The 18,986-nt window shown below is 46.6% G+C and overlaps 1 protein-coding gene across 1 annotated transcript in view; it reads right to left on the reverse strand.

The window, feature by feature from the left end:
• Positions 1-18,986, reverse strand: part of frem1a (Fras1 related extracellular matrix 1a) — a 270,213-nt gene that overhangs the window by 13,284 nt on the left and 237,943 nt on the right. Inside the window, exons 32-35 of the mRNA XM_078214133.1 lie at positions 17,580-17,729; positions 17,233-17,480; positions 7,411-7,458; positions 1,816-1,992 (exon numbers count right to left, since the gene is read on the reverse strand). Coding sequence (XP_078070259.1) covers positions 1,816-1,992; positions 7,411-7,458; positions 17,233-17,480; positions 17,580-17,729 — 623 coding nt within the window. The remainder of the gene's footprint in view (positions 1-1,815; positions 1,993-7,410; positions 7,459-17,232; positions 17,481-17,579; positions 17,730-18,986) is intronic.

The raw sequence follows: 18,986 nt of genomic DNA on the forward strand, positions 1-18,986 counted from the left end.
CTCAACTCGCTATCACGTGGCTCCGGTAGCGTACCAGAGATGACCACATGTTTTGTCTTTGCTCTCAGCTTCCAGCCCAGCTCCCGAAATTCCTGTTTTAAATCCCCGTCCCTTCTCCTACCTATGTCGTTGGTACCAATGTGTACCACGACTTGTGACTGTTTCCCCTCCCCCTTAAGAATCCGGAAAACACGGTCCGAGACGTCACGGACCCTGGCATCCGGTAGGCAACAAACCATCCTCGAGTCTCTTTTGCTGCCACAGAACCTCCTATCTATCCCTCTAACTAACGAGTCCCCAATAACTATTGCCCTCCCGCTCTCCTCCTTACCCTCCTGAGCCACAGGGACGGACTCAGTGCCGGAGATCCTCTCACTGCGGCTCACCACTGGTATGTCGTCCCCCTCAACCGTATCCAAAGCGGAATACTTATTGCTAAGGGGAACGACCACAGGGGATCCCTGCACCGACTGCTTCTTCCCAGCCCCTCTCACCGTCACCCATCTATTTTCATTCCGCGGAGTAACTGTATCCCTGAAGCTTCTGTCTATGGCCATCTCTGCATCCCTAATGATCCTAAGTTCCTCCAACTCCAGCTCCAGTTCCCTTACACGGTTTTGGAGGAGCTGCAGATGGATGCACTTCTCACAGGTATAATCAGCAGGGACACTGACGTCGTCCCTCACCTCGAACATAGTGCAAGAGGAACATTGCACTGCCTTCACACCCATCCTCTCTAGATACCTTGCCAGTACCAGGTAGAAACAGCAAAAAATGAATTAACTCACCCCTGCTCGCCCTTTCTGCCTAAGCCCTGTGAGCCAAAGCCCTACAGCTTTCACTCTGCCTCCTGCTCACTCTGCTGCAGAAAAGATTTACTAAGATTTACTAAGCTGCTACCAATACTTGATGGATTGAGTTATAAGGAGAGGCTGGATAGACTGGAACTTCTTTCTCTGGAGCGTAGGAGGCTGAGGGGTGACCTTATAGAAGTCTATAATATAATGAGGGCACAGATCAGCTAGATAGTCAATATCTTTTCCCAAAGGTAGGGGAGTCTAAAACTAGAGGGCATAGGTTTAAGGTGAGAGGGGAGAGATACAAAAGTGTCCAGAGGAGCAATTTTTTCACACAGAGGGTGGTGAGTGTCTGGACCAAGCTGCCAGAGGTAATAGTAGAGGCGGGTACAATTTTGTCTTTTAAAAAGCATTGAGATAGTTACATGGGTACGATGGGTATAGAGGGATATGGGCCAAATGTGGGCAATTGGGATTAGCTTAGGGGTTTAAAAAAAAGGGCGGCATGGACAAGTTGGGCCAAAAGGCCTGTTTCCATGCTGTAAACCTCTATGACTCTAGATTGTGGATTCTGCCAATCGTGGGGTAAAAGGATTGGGAGGGTCAATGGAGAGACATGAGAGGCTGGAGTCAGAAGATTGCAGAGGTCTCAGAGGATTGTAGGATCAAAGGTCTTAAATGTGAGGCTGAGAATTTTAGACGTTTACCTAGAGTAGGACATTAAACATGGTGATGCTGGGGTGGCAGAGATCATCAATCACAGCCAGGACTCAACCCTAACCACATGCCTAAATCCACTGAAATTCAAGGAATTGCGATGAAGAATTCCAACAGAATGGAGAAACCTATGCCAGTTCTTATATGGCTCAATGTCCCTTAGGCTGAGATCAGCAAACTCATTCTGAACTATGGATAAAACTGTGTCAATCAATGCATATACAATCTCATGAAAGAAACCAACAATTTTAGCACAAGCACTGGTAAAAGGAAGTAATTTGTATTTCTCCTAAAATCTAACCTGTTTTCCAGGAATATGCTGCGATGCTGGCACTGTCATTACTTTGGCAGTGTGTGAAAGCTCTGTCTTGCCAGTAAAATGCTGTTGACCACGGCTGGTAACCAGTATTTTTGCTCTTTTATTGGATATTGAGGGAGTGTGGTCATCTTCTACTTTCAGTGATATTAATCCATGGTACTAAACAAGAAGAGAGGGATCAACACATTGTGGACAATATTAAAACAATGTATCAAAATCCAATGGCAACATATTTGAAAAGCAAACACTCATCAAATTCCTCTTAGAGAACAAACCACTGTATTTCTGGATAGGAAAATGTCAAATGTCACTCCAGGGGAGGAGGAGGAAAGCAGGTAATTATAGACCCATTAGGTTAAATCAATTGTGGGGCGGTTACTCAAAAGTTATTACTAGAGACAGAGACTAACCATGTGGACAAGCATGAGTTGATCAAATAAATCACAGGGATGTGTCAAAGGTTGGCCATGTCAGGCCAATTCAAGTGTTTGTTTTTAGAAGTTCACTAACATGGTAGGTGGGGCAGTGCCTATGGGTGTCAATCTGTAATGACTCACAAAAGATTCTGCAGCAGAGAGGATGTGCAATTGGAGCTAACATTAAGACGTGGGCCTGAATTTTGACTGCTCGGGTTGTGCCGGATCAGCCAAAAGTCTTTTGGTGTGACTGGAAGATCCTGGCAGTGGGTGGGGCCGGAAAATCCCAGCCATTGATGGTCAATAGTTGGCAGTTACATTCCCTCATTGGTGGAATTTGGCTGGTGGTATTCGTGATGATCTGTACTGGGGCCCACGTTTTTATATAATAAATATATAATAGGGGAGGCAGTGGCGTAGTGGTATTATCACTGGACTAATAATCCAGAGACCCAGGGCAAGATCTAGGGATTTGGGTTCAAATCCCACCAGGTCAGATGGGGGAAGACAGTGGTGTAGTGATGTTGTCACTGGACTAGTAGTTCAGAGATTATGGGTAATGTTCTGAGAACTGGGTTCAAATCCCACCATGTCAGATATTGGAATTTGAATTCAATAAAAAATCTGGAATTAAAAGTCTAACGATGATCGTGAAACCATTGCCGATTATAGTAAAAAACCATCTGGTTCACTACTGTCCTTTGGGGAAGGAAATCTGCCATCCTTACCCGGTCTGGCCCTACATGTATCTCCAGAGCCACAGCAATGTGGTTGACTCTCAAATACCCTGAGGGATGGGGAATAAATGCTGGCTCAAGCAATGGTCAAATCCCGTAAGTGAATAAAAATACATAAATGACTGATGAAAGAACAGAAAGCTCTATATACAGGTTTTCAAGATGACGCTGTAAGCCCAGTAAATTATGCAGATGTGAGCAAATTACAAACGGACTGTTCAAGTTAGAGAAAAACTAGAGCAGGTAGAACTCATTATGAGGAAAGTGTGAGGTTACACATTTTAGACCAAAGAAAGATAAATTATAATATTTTCTTAGTAGTAAAGGATTAGGAACTGTGGAGGGGCAACTATGGATGTCCATGGGCTGAGATCAATTGTGGGTCCTACTCCCACACCATATCGGGAACAGTCACCTGAGGTGATTTGGCCTATTAATGGGTATGCTTGTCATCCAGTTAAGTGCAGCAAGTGAGCTCATGACTTTGGAGTCATCTGAGTTGGGAGCCACCATGTCTGCAGAGAAAGAGAGAAGGAACCTCACAATGGAAGTGTCCCCAACTTGTTGGTCTTCCTGACGGGTTACAAAAAAGGGGCGGCATGGACAAGTTGGGTCGAAGGGCCTGTTTCCATGCTGTGAACCTCTATGACTCTATGTAAACCTCTACCTCCATGACCAGATACAAAATAATCTTGATTTAAAAATGGCCTACAGTTACTAGGCCAGGATCCCAGGTGGGTGTGCCATGGGAGGGATGAAGTGGGGAGTGGGAGGGTGGGGGGGGGGGGGGTGGCCCCGTCTCCCAAGATTTGACCACAGTCCGGTGCTGCAGAGGGATCACAATAGGCTGCTGAATTGCCTACCTACCACTTGCAGGCAGATAGCTGTCCTGACCTTGACTGGGCCTTCTCAAAAATGGTTCAGGGTGGGATGGTGCTGACAATACTGATATACTGAGCTTGGGTGATGTATGGTACAGATTCACCTGAATGATATCAGAGCTTAAAGGGTTAATTACGCGGGCACAAGTTTAGTATTTCCTTGATCTCAAAGTTTGAGAGGTGATCATATCAGGATGTTTAAAGTGATGAAGGAATTCATCATTGCTGTGGGTCTAAAGTAAATTCAAAGCATTTAATTCCAGAACCAAAGGGTTCTGAACCTTGAAATGAGTAGTTCTGTCCTGGAAGTGAAATCAGGATGCACTTGTTCCACACAAAGGGCAGTGGAAATCTCGAAGTTTGCTTCCAAATGGATGTTGGATTGAAGTTTATTTATTATTTATTAGTCACACTGCAATGAAGTTACCGTGAAAATCCCCTAGTCGCCACACTCTGGCGCCTGTTCGGGTACACTGAGGGAGAATTTAGCATGGCCAATGCACCTAACCAGCACATCTTCTGGACTGTGGGAGGAAACCGGAGCACCCGGAGGAAACCCCCACAGACACAGGGAGAATATGCAAACTCCGCACAGACAGTGACCCAAGTCGGGAATCGAACTCGGCTCCCTGCCGCTGTGAGGCAGCAGCGCTAACCACTGTGCCACCCCATTAATCGGAAATTTTAAAACAGAGGTTGATAGATTTTAACATTTTCGGATCAATGACGTATCGTCAGAATTGTTCTGGCTCAGGGTGATCAACCAGAAATGTTTGCTTCATTTCTCTCTCGAGCTGCTGAGTATTTCTAATATTTTCTGTTCTAATTTAGATTTGCAGCATATGTAGTGTTTTGCCATTGTGTAGATTTTTGGTAGGTAAGTGTAGCAAAGGATATGGAGCACAGGCTTCTAAATGGAGTTGCAGGACAGATCTCCAATTCGCTAACTGAATGGCAGGACAGGATTGAAGGGCTGAATAACTGGCTCGTATTTCTATTTTTATATGTTCCCCAATGTTAAAGTACTTTTATCTTTATTCTTTCATAGGATATGGGCATTGTTGGCAAGGCCAGCATTTGTTGTTCATTCCTAATCGCCCTTGAACTGAATAGTTTGCTGGAATATTTTAGAGGGCAGTTGAGAGTCAACCACATTGCTGTGGGTCTAGACTCACATGTAGGCCAGACCAGGTAAGGGTGGCAACTTTCCTTCCCTAAGGGACATCAGTGAACCAGATGGGTTTTTACAATAAATGACAATGGTTACATGGTCACCAAATGTTGAAATAAATTCAAATTCCAACATCTGACATGGTGGGATTTGACCCCAATTCTCAGAACATTACCCAGAGTTTCTGAACTACTAGTCTAGTGACAACATCACTACACCACTGTCTCCCCAAACTTACTAATCTTCTACACATTGCTCACTGGCAATATAATGCTGTTCAAATAATGGTGAGGCTGATCAAAATCTGGTTATTTATCTGAAAACAAAATAGCAATTCCTGACAAGCACAAATATGAATCTAAATGAAGAATTCAAAAGTTGCTATCCACAATGCAACAATCCATATTTAGCATCTTGCTGTCTGGCTCATCACGGGAATGTATTGAATGTTGTGAAGTTGCACTATTTGTGTGGTGAATACATACACAGAAAACATGTCTTCGCCACTATGATCTATCATTACTTTAAGGACATGCTGAGTGTTAATTACTGGAAGTTAATATTTCTGGTACTGAACATTAAACTAATACTGTGGAGTCTCATTCCTTCTGTTTTATTGTTGTTGGAGGATTTAAAAATGTGGAGCCACACTGCCATTCCCTCTGGTCGCAACCACGCTGCCCCTCCCCTCCGACAGGAGACACACTGCCGCTCCCCTCCGACAGGAGCCACTCTGCCCCTCCCCTCCGATCGGAGCCACGCTGCCCCTCCCCTCCGACAGGAGACACGCTGCCCCACCCCTCCGACAGGAGACACGCTGCCCCTCCCCTCCGACAGGAGACACGTTGCCCCTCCCCTCCGACAGGAGCCACGCTGCCGCTCCCCTCCGACAGGAGCCACGCTGCCCCTCCCCTCCGACAGGAGACACGCTGCCGCTCCCCTCCGACAGGAGACACGTTGCCCCTCCCCTCCGACAGGAGACACGTTGCCCCTCCCCTCCGACAGCAGCCACGCTGCCCCACCCCTCTGACAGGAGCCCCGCTGCCCCTCCCCTCCGACAGGAGCCACGCTGCCCCACCCCTCTGACAGGAGCCACGCTGCCCCACCCCTCTGACAGGAGCCACGCTGCCCCTCCCCTCCGACAGGAGCCACGCTGCCCCACCCCTCTGACAGGAGCCACGCTGCCCCTCCCCTCTGACAGGAGCCACGCTGCCCCTCCCCTCCGACAGGAGACACGCTACGACTCTCTCCGACAGGCGCCGCGCTGCCCCTCCCCTCTGACAGGAGACGTGCTGCCACTCCTTTCGACAGGAGTCACACTGCCACTCCCCTCTGACAGGGGCCGCACTGCCACTCCCTCCAACAGGAGCCACGCTGCTACTCCCTCCAACAGGGAACGTGCGGCCACTCCCCTCTGACAGGAGACATGCTGCCACTCCCTCCAACAGAAGTCACGCTGCCACTCCCTCCGATAGGGGCCACACTGGCCTTCCCCTCCGACAGAGAACGTGCTGCCACTCCCCTCTGACAGGGGCCGTGCTGCCCCTCCCCTCCGACAGGGAACACGCTGCCCCTCCCCTCAAGGAGGAGGAAGCACACTCAGTGGATGTGGCATTTCATCCTTACTCAGCACCGAGCACCATCGCAGATACTGCGACTTGGGCCTGCACTAGCGTGGTGAAGGGGGATCACGCACACACTGGTGAGGGTACTTCACACGTGCAGCTGATACAGAGTACAGTGCTGCCGGCCTCAGGCAGTTGACTGAGTGTCCAGAGATTGATTCCGAGTTGACGATGGGCCTCTGTAGTAATACTTTAGGTGGCAGATGCTGGATGTCCTGCTAGAGGTCTCTGAAGACTTGATGGATATACCAGAGATTGTATGCTCAGACCTGCTCTGTGGAGGCATCTATCCACTGCAATCACTCATGGACAGTTTGGTGACTTCGCCCTGGAGGGGCAAACCAAATGCATTACAGATGCAATCATCAGGATGCTCTCCACCCTTCAGACGATCACCCTGGTTCTGAGCTCAGGGATATAGGGGAACTGTGAACATGGGCACAGAACAAGCTTTGGATTTAAATGATCCCTGAAGTCAGTGACACAGAGAGAGGACACTGGACTGCAAATATCTGGTGTAGCCAATAGTTGCAGAATATATACCTTGACATTTTTGTTTTAGTTTCTCAGTATTCAAGCGATGTGGATAACACAAGGATAATTGGATAATGTTGTGTCGGATATTTGTAACAGGCCAAAAATGATAAAATTACACACACAAAGGTATTTTTCTTTTAAGACAAACCAACAAACAAATACACAAGTTGATTTGTGAAGATATTATGGGGAAAACAACGATTTACTCACTGTAAATATGAGGTCAGTTCCATTTCTGAATGTAGATGATGGGTGTATCTAAAAATAGACATGCAACAAATGGTTACTGACTCATAAACTGATTAGATATGGTGGGAGAAATTTCTGCTGCTAAAAAGGAATATTAAGATTTTTGATGATGGTTTGGGAATCAAAGTGTGACAAAGAAAACATTAAGATCTTTCTCTCATACATTAATAGCAAAAGATAAAATCTAAAATGCAGAAACTCATCATTTAGTTCAATTGTTCCACGTCGATATAATTTCTCCCTCCACTGGGAGTGGAAGTGGATTTGTTAACTTCACAAATCCCCGTGTAAAGATTTTTCTCCAGTTCCCTATTCTTTTGGGGGATTTTCACAGTAACTTCATTGCAGAGTTAATGTAAGTCTATTTAATGTGTTAAGTTTAATATTGGGCGGCACAGTGGCTAGCACTGCCTCACAGCACCAGGGACCCAGGTTCAATTCCAGTGTTGGGTGAGCGTGTGGAGTTTACTCATTCTCCACGTGTCTACGTGGGTTTCCTCCGGGTGCTGTGAGTGTTTCCTCCTACAGTCCAATGACGTACAGGTTAGGTTGACTGGCCATGCTAAATTGCCCATTAGTGTCAGGAGAATTAGCAGGGTAAATACATGGGGTTGCCATGACAGGGCCTCAGTAAAATTATTGTCGGTGCAGGCTGAATGGCCTCTTCCTGCACTGTAGGATTCTTTGATTCTATGATCTTTGGCTCATCATTCTTGACTGCTCAGTTGCTGGAAGCATCTGCTCCTATTGATCCTGTCTCATTCTTTCACAATTTTAAACATATCTATCATGTCATATATATGCATTATATCGTATCTACCTGAGATCTTCAAACAAAATCTCCCAGCATGGCTCAAAGAAGGGTTGCGGGGGGGGGGGGGGGGGGAGTTGTGGTGGGATTGTGAACTTCATGGGCTGGAGTTTACACTATGCTGGAGTGGGTTAGAGAAGGCAGAGAGATGGATTTGGCATAATACAAGGATCAGGTCGAGTTGAATGTGCCACTATACTCTCATTTCCTGCCCTGCTTAGTTCATTAACCCACTTTCAAAAAGGACTTCACAAGCATTCCTGCTGCTGACCTCCTGAGCAACCTGTATACCCTTGCTGCTTCACCGCAAGGCTTTTTACCTTCTTTTAAGAGGGAATGTATTCCCTGCAGACCCTTTCAGCCCTCGGCATCACATCCATGTAGGCATCAGTAAAACAGGGTGCAGCCTCTGAATGTGTACATCCCATTCTGTCAATTCATTCTATTGTGCCCTCATTTCCACAATCCATCAAATTTTATGCTTAGAATTCCCCCTTTAAATACCAGACTTGAAATTGGTATGTTGGTCATCATCGCATCCAATCAATCTAATTGGTAGGGAAACTGGGAAATAATATGTTTATGTAGCAGCTGGGTTAAAGAGCCCCTGACAGATGTGCAGCACTCATTTACAGGTTTCCTGTGAGCTACAGGACTCCCCATGCTCTCAGTGCATTGTGAGATTAAAATTCACGCTTATGTCCCTGTGAAACACTTCCGAATGTTTCCTATTTGAAAAGCATTATGTAAATGACAGGCTGTTTTTTAGTATCTACGTGTTTGGCTGTTAATAATGCAACCATAATTTCCCAACTCCAGTGTAAATTCAGTAAAGTATATACAGTGTCATTCGAGGTAGTCCACATTGCACCTGAGAATCACACACAAAAAAGGCCATTTGACACATCGGCTGGAATTTTACCACCCTGCCTGCCATGGGAATCGGAGCGGGTGAGGGGCGGAACATGGAAAGGTCCATTGACCTCGGGTGGGATTTTACCATTTTGGGACGAGGCTGTAAAATCCCAGCCATCATGCCTGCGTCAGCTTCTTGAATGAGCTATTCAAGAATTCCACTCCCTTGCTTGTTCCCCATACTTATTCACTTTTTTTCCATTTTAAGTATTTATCAAATTTCCTTTTGAAAGTTATTATTGAATCTGTTTCCACCAGTCTTTCAGACAGTGCATTTCAAATCAAAATAATTTGCCATGCAAAGAAACAATTCTCCTCGTCTCTGCTTTGATTGTTCTGCCTTAAAGACCGAGTATATTGACAGGCTGTTCAATGTGGACATTTTGAAATCCATTGGCAGAGTCTCCTTGGCATTTTGGGATCTTGGTTGATACTGATCTGACTGGATCTAATTTAGATGGAAAACCATTTTTAAAATGTACAAGATGTTATGACGACAATGAAGGACACGGGGATCATCAATTGATTTACCCGAGGGCTTCATGGAATATGAGCTGCGGAGGCTCGCCCAATTGGAAGCAGCCAACCGGGGTCTTTAAGCTGTAACTTTACCTGATCTGGAGTTCTGGGTCCCAAGGTGAAGACTACCTGACTGTAAGCCACAGTCGCGGCCTTTTCCTTTGGTGCACAATAAAGGTGACAGGAAACTGGCATTTGGCCGAATTACGACACAAGACTAAATTAAATATGGAGGGTTGCAGACATTTCCTGAATCATTAGATCATAGAAACATAGAATGTTACAGTTAAAAAGTAGGCCTTTCACCTCATCAAGGCTATACTGGCGCTTTGGTAGAGTTATCCAATTAATCCCTGTGGTGAACCATCGTTGGTTCCCACTGGATAGTACTGAGCCAGGGTCTGGCCAGTACTACAAGTATGTACATATGTTGCTGTTGGGTTAGGGATGGGTTGTGCTACTTGTTGCTGTTGGGGTTAGGGTGGGGTTGTTACACCTTTGTACTGTAGTGTTGTGGTACATCCCAGTCGGGCTCCGCCTCCTGGGAGAGGTATAAAGGTCCCTGCTCTGGCTGGGACCCCTCAGTCTGGGATCATGTATATAATTGTTAGCTGCTTTGTTACAGCAAATAGAAGCCTTTATTTACTGAGCATCAAGCCTCGTGTATGATAACGCGCATCAATTTTATTTGCTGTTGTTAAACTCTCGTCGAAGAGAAAAAAAAAAGTGTATGGAGCAGATACTGAAGCCGGAACGCCTTACACTAGATCCACGTGCGGTGGGCGCCTCTAACACCTTCGACCACTGGCTGAAGTGCTTCGAAGACTACCTGGCAGCCTCCGCAGCGGTCACCACAGATGATGACAGACTCCGGGTCCTCCATGCGAGGGTAAGCGACACTGTCTACCTCGCGATCCATGCGGCCACCGATTACACAAAGGCCCTCGAGCTTCTGAAGAAGCGTTATATCAAACCGCCCAATGAAATACACGCTCGTTACCTCTTAGCCACTCGACAACGGCAGTCTGGCGAAACGATGGAGGAATACGCGAACGAACTCCTACAGCTAGCCAGGGGCTGTAACTGCAAAGCTGTGTCGGCTGAGCAGAGTATGAACGACCTCGCCCGAGATGCGTTTGTGGCGGGAGTCGGATCGTCGTACATTCGACTTAAACTACTGGAGAAAGGTAACCTTGACCTTACCCAGGCAATAGAGCTAGCGGAGATGCTGGAGATGGCCTCCAAAAGCCTAGTATTGTATCCTGAAGACCACGTGGAGACAACGTGGCAGGAGCAGTCGCCAATCCCTCCTCGTCCCTCCGGTTCGAAATGCTGCGTAATGGCGTGCTCACACTCGGGCCAGACGACGGCAGCAGCTCCGGGCAGCCCGTGGTGTTACTTCTGTGGGGGAGCGAAGCATATTCGGCAACGGTGTCCCGCTAAGGCTGTGTTGTGCTCCGCCTGCGGTAAGAAGGAGCACTATTCGAAAGTGTGCCGATCTAAATCTAGGAATGGCAGTGCGGCCTGCGATTCCTCAGAGCCCGGTTCTTCGTCGTCGAAATCATCGAGGGTTTCGTCCACGTGCGAGGCCAGGACGACGCCATTACGGTCGACGGAGTTGGAGATGTGTGACCACCAGGGGTCGCTGAGTTTGGCGCCATCACCCACGTGCGACCTATGGGAGCGGCGATTTTGGTCGGCACCGACCGCGAACGACCAGCAGGGGTCATCCTCGTCGATTTCAGCTGCCTGCAGTGGCGCTCATGAACCAACGGTGGCGTCGATCATCCTGGATCAGGCCAAGCCTCATAGACTTGACAAATCTATGATGAACATCCAGGTAAATGACCACTTGATTTATTGTCTGTTTGACAGCGGGAGCACAGAGAGCTTTATCCACCCAGACACTGTGAAGCGGTGTGGACTCCGGATTCAACCTGCCAAACAGACAATTTCTATGGCATTGAGGTCCCAGTCTGTCACCGTGCTAGGGAGTTGCGTGGTAACTTTAACGGTGCAAGGCACAGTTTACGAGCGTTTCAAGCTCCTAGTGTTGCCGTACCTTTGCGCGCCAATACTTCTCGGACTAAACTTCATGGTCCACTTGAGGAGTGTAACCCTACAGTACGGTGGGCCACTCCCTTCACTTTCAGTGGGAGAACAGCAGCCTCCAAATTGCCCAACGCGCCCCGCCTGTAGCCTCTCGACGCTGAAGATCACCACACCCTCCCTGTTCCAGAATCTTGTGCCAGGCTGCAAGCCCATTGCGACTAAAAGTAGGCGTTACAGCGCTGAGGATCGGATCTTCATTCGATCTGAGGTTCAGCGGCTCCTCAAAGAAAGGATCATACAACCCAGCGCTAGTCCGTGGAGGGCGCAGGTCGTGGTGGTCAAGAGCGGGAACAAACCCCGGATGGTCATTGACTATAGTCAGACCATTAATCGATACACGCAGCTGGATGCGTATTCCCTCCCGCGCATATCTGATATGGTCAATCAGATTCTGCAGTACCATAGACCTCAAGTCTGCCTACCATCAACTCCCCATTCGCCCAGAGGACCGACAATACACGGCTTTTGAGGCGGATGGTCGCTTGTATCACTTTCTCAGGGTTCCCTTTGGTGTCACCAATGGGGTCTCGGTCTTCCAGCGTGCTATGGACCGAATGGTGGACCAGAACGGGCTGCGGGCTACCTTCCCATACCTGGATAATGTCACCATCTGCGGCCATGACCAGCAGGACCACGACACGAATCTCCTGAATTTCCTACGCACTGCATCTTGCCTGAACCTGACCTACAACAGGGAGAAGTGTGTGTTCCGTACGCGCCGTTTAGCCATCCTAGGATACGTGGTGGAAAACGGGGTCATTGGCCCTGATCCAGACCGTATGCGCCCCCTTTCTGAACTTCCCTTGCCCACTAGTGCAAAAGCACTGAGAAGATGCTTAGGCTTCTTCTCTTATTATGCGCAGTGGGTTCCCAATTACGCGGACAAAGCCCGTCCGCTCATTAAGTCCACTACTTTTCCCCTAACGCCAGAGGCCCGATTGGCCTTCGATAAATTAAAAGCCGACATCACGAAAGCTACGATGCATGCTGCTGATGAGTCCATCCCCTTTCAGGTGGAGAGTGATGCATCTGATTTCGCCCTGGCCGCCACACTTAACCAGGCGGGCAGGCCCTTCGCATTTTTTTCCCGCACCCTCCAAGGCCCCGAAATCCGGCATTCAGCGGTGGAAAAGGAGGCCCAGGCCATTGTGGAGGCCGTCAGGCACTGGCGCCATTACTTGGCGGGAAAACGGTTCACCCTGATCACGGACCAGCGGTCCGTGGCGTTCATGTTTAATAACACGCAGAGGGGCAAGATTAAGAATGACAAGATCTTGCGGTGGAGAATTGAACTCTCCACCTATAACTATGATATCATGTATCGTCCAGGGAAACTCAATGAGCCCTCGGATGCCCTCTCGCGTGGAACATGCGCCAGTATACAGGAGGACCGTTTGCAGGCTCTCCATAATGACCTATGCCATCCTGGGGTCACTCGGCTCTACCACTTTATAAAAGCCTGAAATCTGCCCTACTCGGTGGAGGACGTCAGGTCCGTAACAAGAAGCTGTCGGGTATGCGCGGAATGCAAACCGCACTTTTACCGACCTGACCGGGCACATTTAGTCAAGGCCACTCGTCCCTTCGAGAGACTGAGTGTCGATTTTAAGGGCCCCCTTCCCTCAACAGATCGGAATGTGTACTTCCTCAACATCATTGACGAGTACTCTAGGTTCCCTTTTGTTGTTCCCTGCTCTGATACATCCGCTGCCACAGTTATCAAGGCATTCCGTGATCTCTTTACCCTGTTCGGGTACCCCGGCTACATTCACAGCGACAGGGACTCGTCGTTCATGAGCGATGACTTGAGGCAATACCTGCTCTCATACGGGATTGCCTCTAGTAGGACCACGAGCTACAACCCTAGGGGTAACGGACAGGTGGAACGTGAGAATGCTACAGTCTGGAAGACTGTCTTACTGGCGTTGAAGTCAAAAAGCCTTCCAGTCTCCCATTGGCAAGAGGTGCTCCCTGATGCGCTCCATTCTATTCGCTCACTCCTGTGTACGGCAACCAATGCTACTCCCCATGAGAGGATGTTTTCATTCCCTCGGAAGTCTTCCTCGGGGACCTCATTACCGTCTTGGTTGACGTACTCAGGACCCGTCCTCCTGCGGCGACATGTAAGGGCCCGCAAGTCCGACCCGTTGGTCGAACAGGTCCATCTCCTCCACGCCAACCCTCATAATGCCTATGTGGCATACCCTGACGGGCGAGAGGACACGGTCTCGATCCGAGACCTGGCGCCAGCAGGGGACGTAGCAACCCCTGTCGCTCCCATACCCCCTGTTACAAACCCCTTAACTCTTGTTTCTCCCCCGGACACGGCGCAGGCAGCATCGGGACCATTGCTTAACCCTTTTACTCCCGTGTACAGCTTGCCTGAGTCCAGAGGATGGTCGCCACTTCAGGGCGTGTCGGGACTCCATGGACTACCGTCACCTCAGGGTCAACCGGCCTGTGAGTCTGTGGAGGAACAGCTGGACATCGCCTTGGGGAGAACGCCAGCGCAAGTGCCTACTCCGGTGTCACCGCCGGTATTGAGGATGTCACAACGACGGTGCGGTCCCCCTGACCGTCTGAACTTATAGACTGATGACAAATTATTCTGTTTTTGTACCCCGCCGGCCTTTGTTCTCAAAGGAGGGGTGAATGTGGTGAACCATCGTTGGTTCCCACTGGATAGTACTGAGCCAGGGTCTGGCCAGTACTACAAGTATGTACATATGTTGCTGTTGGGTTAGGGATGGGTTGTGCTACTTGTTGCTGTTGGGGTTAGGGTGGGGTTGTTACACCTTTGTATTGTGGTGTTGTGGTACATCCCAGTCGGGCTCCGCCTCCTGGGAGAGGTATAAAGGTCCCTGCTCTAGCTGGGACCCCTCAGTCTGGGATCGTATATATAATTGTTAGCTGCTTTGTTACAGCAAATAAAAGCCTTTATTTCCTGAGCATCAAGCCTCGTGTATGATAACGCGCATCAGTCCCACTCCTCTGTTCTTTTCCATATCCTTACACATATTCTCAAGTATTTATTCAATCATCATCAATGAGGCAGAGCAGCAGTGGAGAAGGAAATAAAAGAAATAAATCTTGCACTATCTCATGGACATAATAACTCATGTGCCCAGAGGCCTGTGGATCAAGACATGAAGACTCATGCACAAACCTATCAGTCTGAGCAGACACCATCCTTGAATCACGGTCATAAAGGCATAATAAATGTCAACTTATCCCTTTTCAAATTGGTTGTTGAATCTGTTTTCACTATCCCTTTAGGCATAACAACTTGTGTGAAAAAATGTTTCCTCATGTTTTGTTATGCCAATTACCTTAAATCTGTGTCTTCAAATTACTGTTCCTTCTATCACTGGAAACTGCTGCTCCTTATTTATACTATCAAAGCCATTCATAATTTTGGAAATCTTTTAAAAATCTCCTCTTAAACATTCTTGCTGAGAAGAGAACTTTCTCAGTCTCTTGACATACCTCTCATCTCTCATTTTTGCTATCAATCTGATAAACCTCATGCTATGGCTTTGACATCTTTTCTAAAGTGTGGTGCCCAGAACTGAGCCCATTACTCCAGCTGAGGCCTATTAAGTGCCTTATAAAAGTCTAGAATAACTTGTTTGATTTTATACTTTGTTCTCCTATTAGTAAATGCAAGGATCCCTCTTGCTCAATCTGTCCTGCCACATTCAAAGATTGGTTTTATTCATCCACAGGTGTCTCTGTTCCTGTACCCTCATTAAAATAGTACCATTTACTTCATATTGCCTTTCCTCATTCGTCCTACCCATACGTATTATGTCCTCTGCACTGCAGGAACTCACTAAGGCTTGTTAGGCAATGCCTTCCAAACCCACAACCACTACTATCTAGAAGGACAAGGGTGCAGTAGACACATGGGAACACCATCACCTGGAAGTTCCCTCCAAGTCAATTACCATCCTGATTTGGACATATATTGCGGTCCCTTCACTGTTCCTGGGTTAAAATCTTGAAACTCCCTCCCAAACATCACTGTGGGTGTACCTATACCACATAGTTCAAGTAGGCAGCTTACCACCACTTTCTCAAGGGAAATTAGGGATGGGCAATGAATACTGGCCTAGCCAGTGAAGCCCACATCCTTTGAATGAATGAAAAAATTCCTCTGCCAACTAATCAGAGCGGGGTACTGATAGTCCCCTGTGGGGCTTCCCACTGCTCAGATGGAGCCCAATTTTTGAAGTCTGTGATTACAGAAGCAAAGAATGATATTTAATATGTAAACAGTTACTATAGGCAGTAACTACTGGGAAAGTACTAGCCACACAAAGGAATTTTACCCTTATCTCTGCATAGGCATAATATCTTGCATAATAAATTCTTCACTGTTGGTTAATGACTGCCTTTCTACAGAGTAGCATTTCAAAAAAGCTCATTAGGAGTAACAAATTTGCAAAAATGTATTGCTGCCTGCAGAAATAAACTGGACCTACACTGAATTCTTATTGCCTTACAATTCCCATTGTACTGTGGAACATGTTAGCAGATGGTGTAGAAATCATTAAGTAGGAGATTATATGAATGGAGTCTTAGTTTCAAAGTTAAGACTTTACGAAGGATGGGGATATGTTTACTGCCTTCTTCAGCAGGAAGTACTCAGCATCTGTCAATTGTGGCTCAGTGTGCAGCAATCTCATCTCACTGCCAGAAAGTTCCCAATCCAGAACTAAAGCACAAAAATCAAGGCAGATACGGGACTGAGAGAGTAATGCACTGTCAGAGGTGCTGTCTTTCAGACGATATGTTAAAACAAGGCCCTATCTTTGGTGGATGTGAAAGATCCCATTGCACTATTTTGAAACAGGGGAGTTATCCTCAGTGTCTTGGTCAATATTTATCTCTCGATAAACATGAAAACAAGTTATCTGGTTATTACCACATTGACAATTGTCGGTCTTTTCTGTTTGCAAATTGTCTGCAGCATTTCTTTCATTGCAACAGTGACTACATTTCAAATATCACTCCATTGGCTTTAAAGCACTTTACAATGCCCTGTGGTCATACATAAATGCACAGCTTTCTTGAGGACATCAAAATCCAATCTTGTTTTACCTTCAAGTGAAATCCTCATGTGAATTTCCCAGAAGGTGGAACAATAACGTGTGGCAATTTTTCCAGGGTTTCTAATGCCAATTATAGAACCCCATTGTCAGCCCAATTAGAATGAGCTAACAGACCACAGAAAAGCGATTGAACACAGCTCCTTCCTGGGTTGTCCTGGCTCAGTTTGGAGAATGGCATGCACCAACCGAACCCCAAATGAGAATTTCTCCTATGTTGTAGGCGCATCATCACTCTTTTTGAAAATAAATCTGAAAATTTTATCCTGACTATTTTAATACACAAAAGGTACACTGCATTTAATCACTACCTACCATTTTTCCATTTCCAGTTACCCTTAGTTTCTTCTTGGGAAGAGGTTTTAGATGGAACTCCTGAAGCACATCTCCTCGGGGCTGTTCCACTTCTTCATGCAAGTGAGTGATTGGCAATTCTTCCAGCTGGCTAGGGTCACTTTTAAGATTTGGGAAGGCTGTGGAATCTGAAGTCAGTTTCCCTCTTAAAACTTTGACTGGTGGATTCTCTTCACTTCCATCATTAGAGACTCTAAGACTGCAGTGATCTGTGATACAAGAGAAAATGTAGAAATATAATAAATGTTGATAATATGCTTGGAGAAGGAGACTTCATGCAATGTGATAATTTCTCATTTGTGCTATACCTCCTCTTGCATCAATTATTTTGATCAATGTTTTTGTCTTGGCACCAAGAACGGCATTCACTGGTGACGCAAGTAACACTTCAAATGTTTCCTCATTTTCTTCCAATCCATCACTGGTAATTACTATGTTCCAAATCTTTACTGACACACCTGTAGAAAAAAAAATAGGAGCAGAATAGTAGGAAGGGTAGTCCTTGCTATAAGGGGAATGCAGGCTGATTCCTGGGATGGCAAGCATGTCATATGAGGAGGAATTAAGTCAGTTAGGATTATATTCACTGGAGCTTAGAAGAGTGAGAAACTTATAAAATTCTAACAGGATTAGACAGGGTAGATTCAGAAAGAATGTTCCTGATGGTGGGGAAATCCAGAACTAAGGGTCATCATTCGAGGATAAGGGGTAAACCTTTTAGGACTGAGGTGAGGAGAAATTTCTTCACCCAGAGAGTGGTGAGTGTGTGGAATTCCCTACCACAGAAAGTAGTTGAGACCAAAACATTGTGCGATTTCAAGAAAAAAATAGATATAGCACTTGGGGCTAAAGGGATCAAGGGATATGGGGGGAATCAGGATATTATATTTGATGATCAGCAATGATCAAAATGAATGGTGGAGCAAGCTCAAAAGGGCCAAATTGCTTCCATTTTCTATGTTTCTATAATGATGGAGAAGTGTAACTATATTGTACTAAAATAAACACATAGGCTGCTAACGAGAACTTTTTAAAAGAAAATCTTACAATTTAGATTTTAATTGTACTGGATGGTATTGAAGATGAGGGCCAATTTTTCACATGCATTTTCCATGGCCAGAATCTCATCCGCTGAAAGCACGTGCCAAGAGATCTGACTATGAGACAACTATTCCTGGTGGGCAGAGATTTCAATGTCGGGAAAATGATGGGATATAGAACTGTGATTTCCCAATCCACTTTTCTGGTTAATGAGGTTCTGCATGAGCAGCACACAGTTATAAAATTGTCCCCTCTTGTAGAAACAATGCTGAGCTAGTCATGCCAGCAATGAAGTTTCAGTGAAATTTCCTTGCCAGAAGGACCACACTAATTGATTGCAAAATCAATTCCAGGATCCTTTGATTTTGCAGCATGTCCTCATGACATATATGCTTACACCAAACTATACCTACACAGACTTATTTGTTTGCCTGAACTGAGATCAATTAATTCTGCTCCCAATACAACATCTAATGGTGCATTTCCCACTGGCAAACTCCCTCCTCCTTAATTAGACACCAGTTTGCACAAATCCCAAGGGACAATGCTTTCTCCCATTTAATGCACATGTGCTACAAGCTTTATCCCTCTGAACAGCTGCCCGCCATCTGGTGTCTCCGTGATTGGAAACTGCCATAGCAATAATATCAAACAGAAGGTGCTAGCAATTACTC

This window comes from Mustelus asterias, chromosome 6, assembly GCF_964213995.1.
Source record: "Mustelus asterias chromosome 6, sMusAst1.hap1.1, whole genome shotgun sequence".
Lineage (NCBI taxonomy): Eukaryota > Metazoa > Chordata > Chondrichthyes > Carcharhiniformes > Triakidae > Mustelus > Mustelus asterias.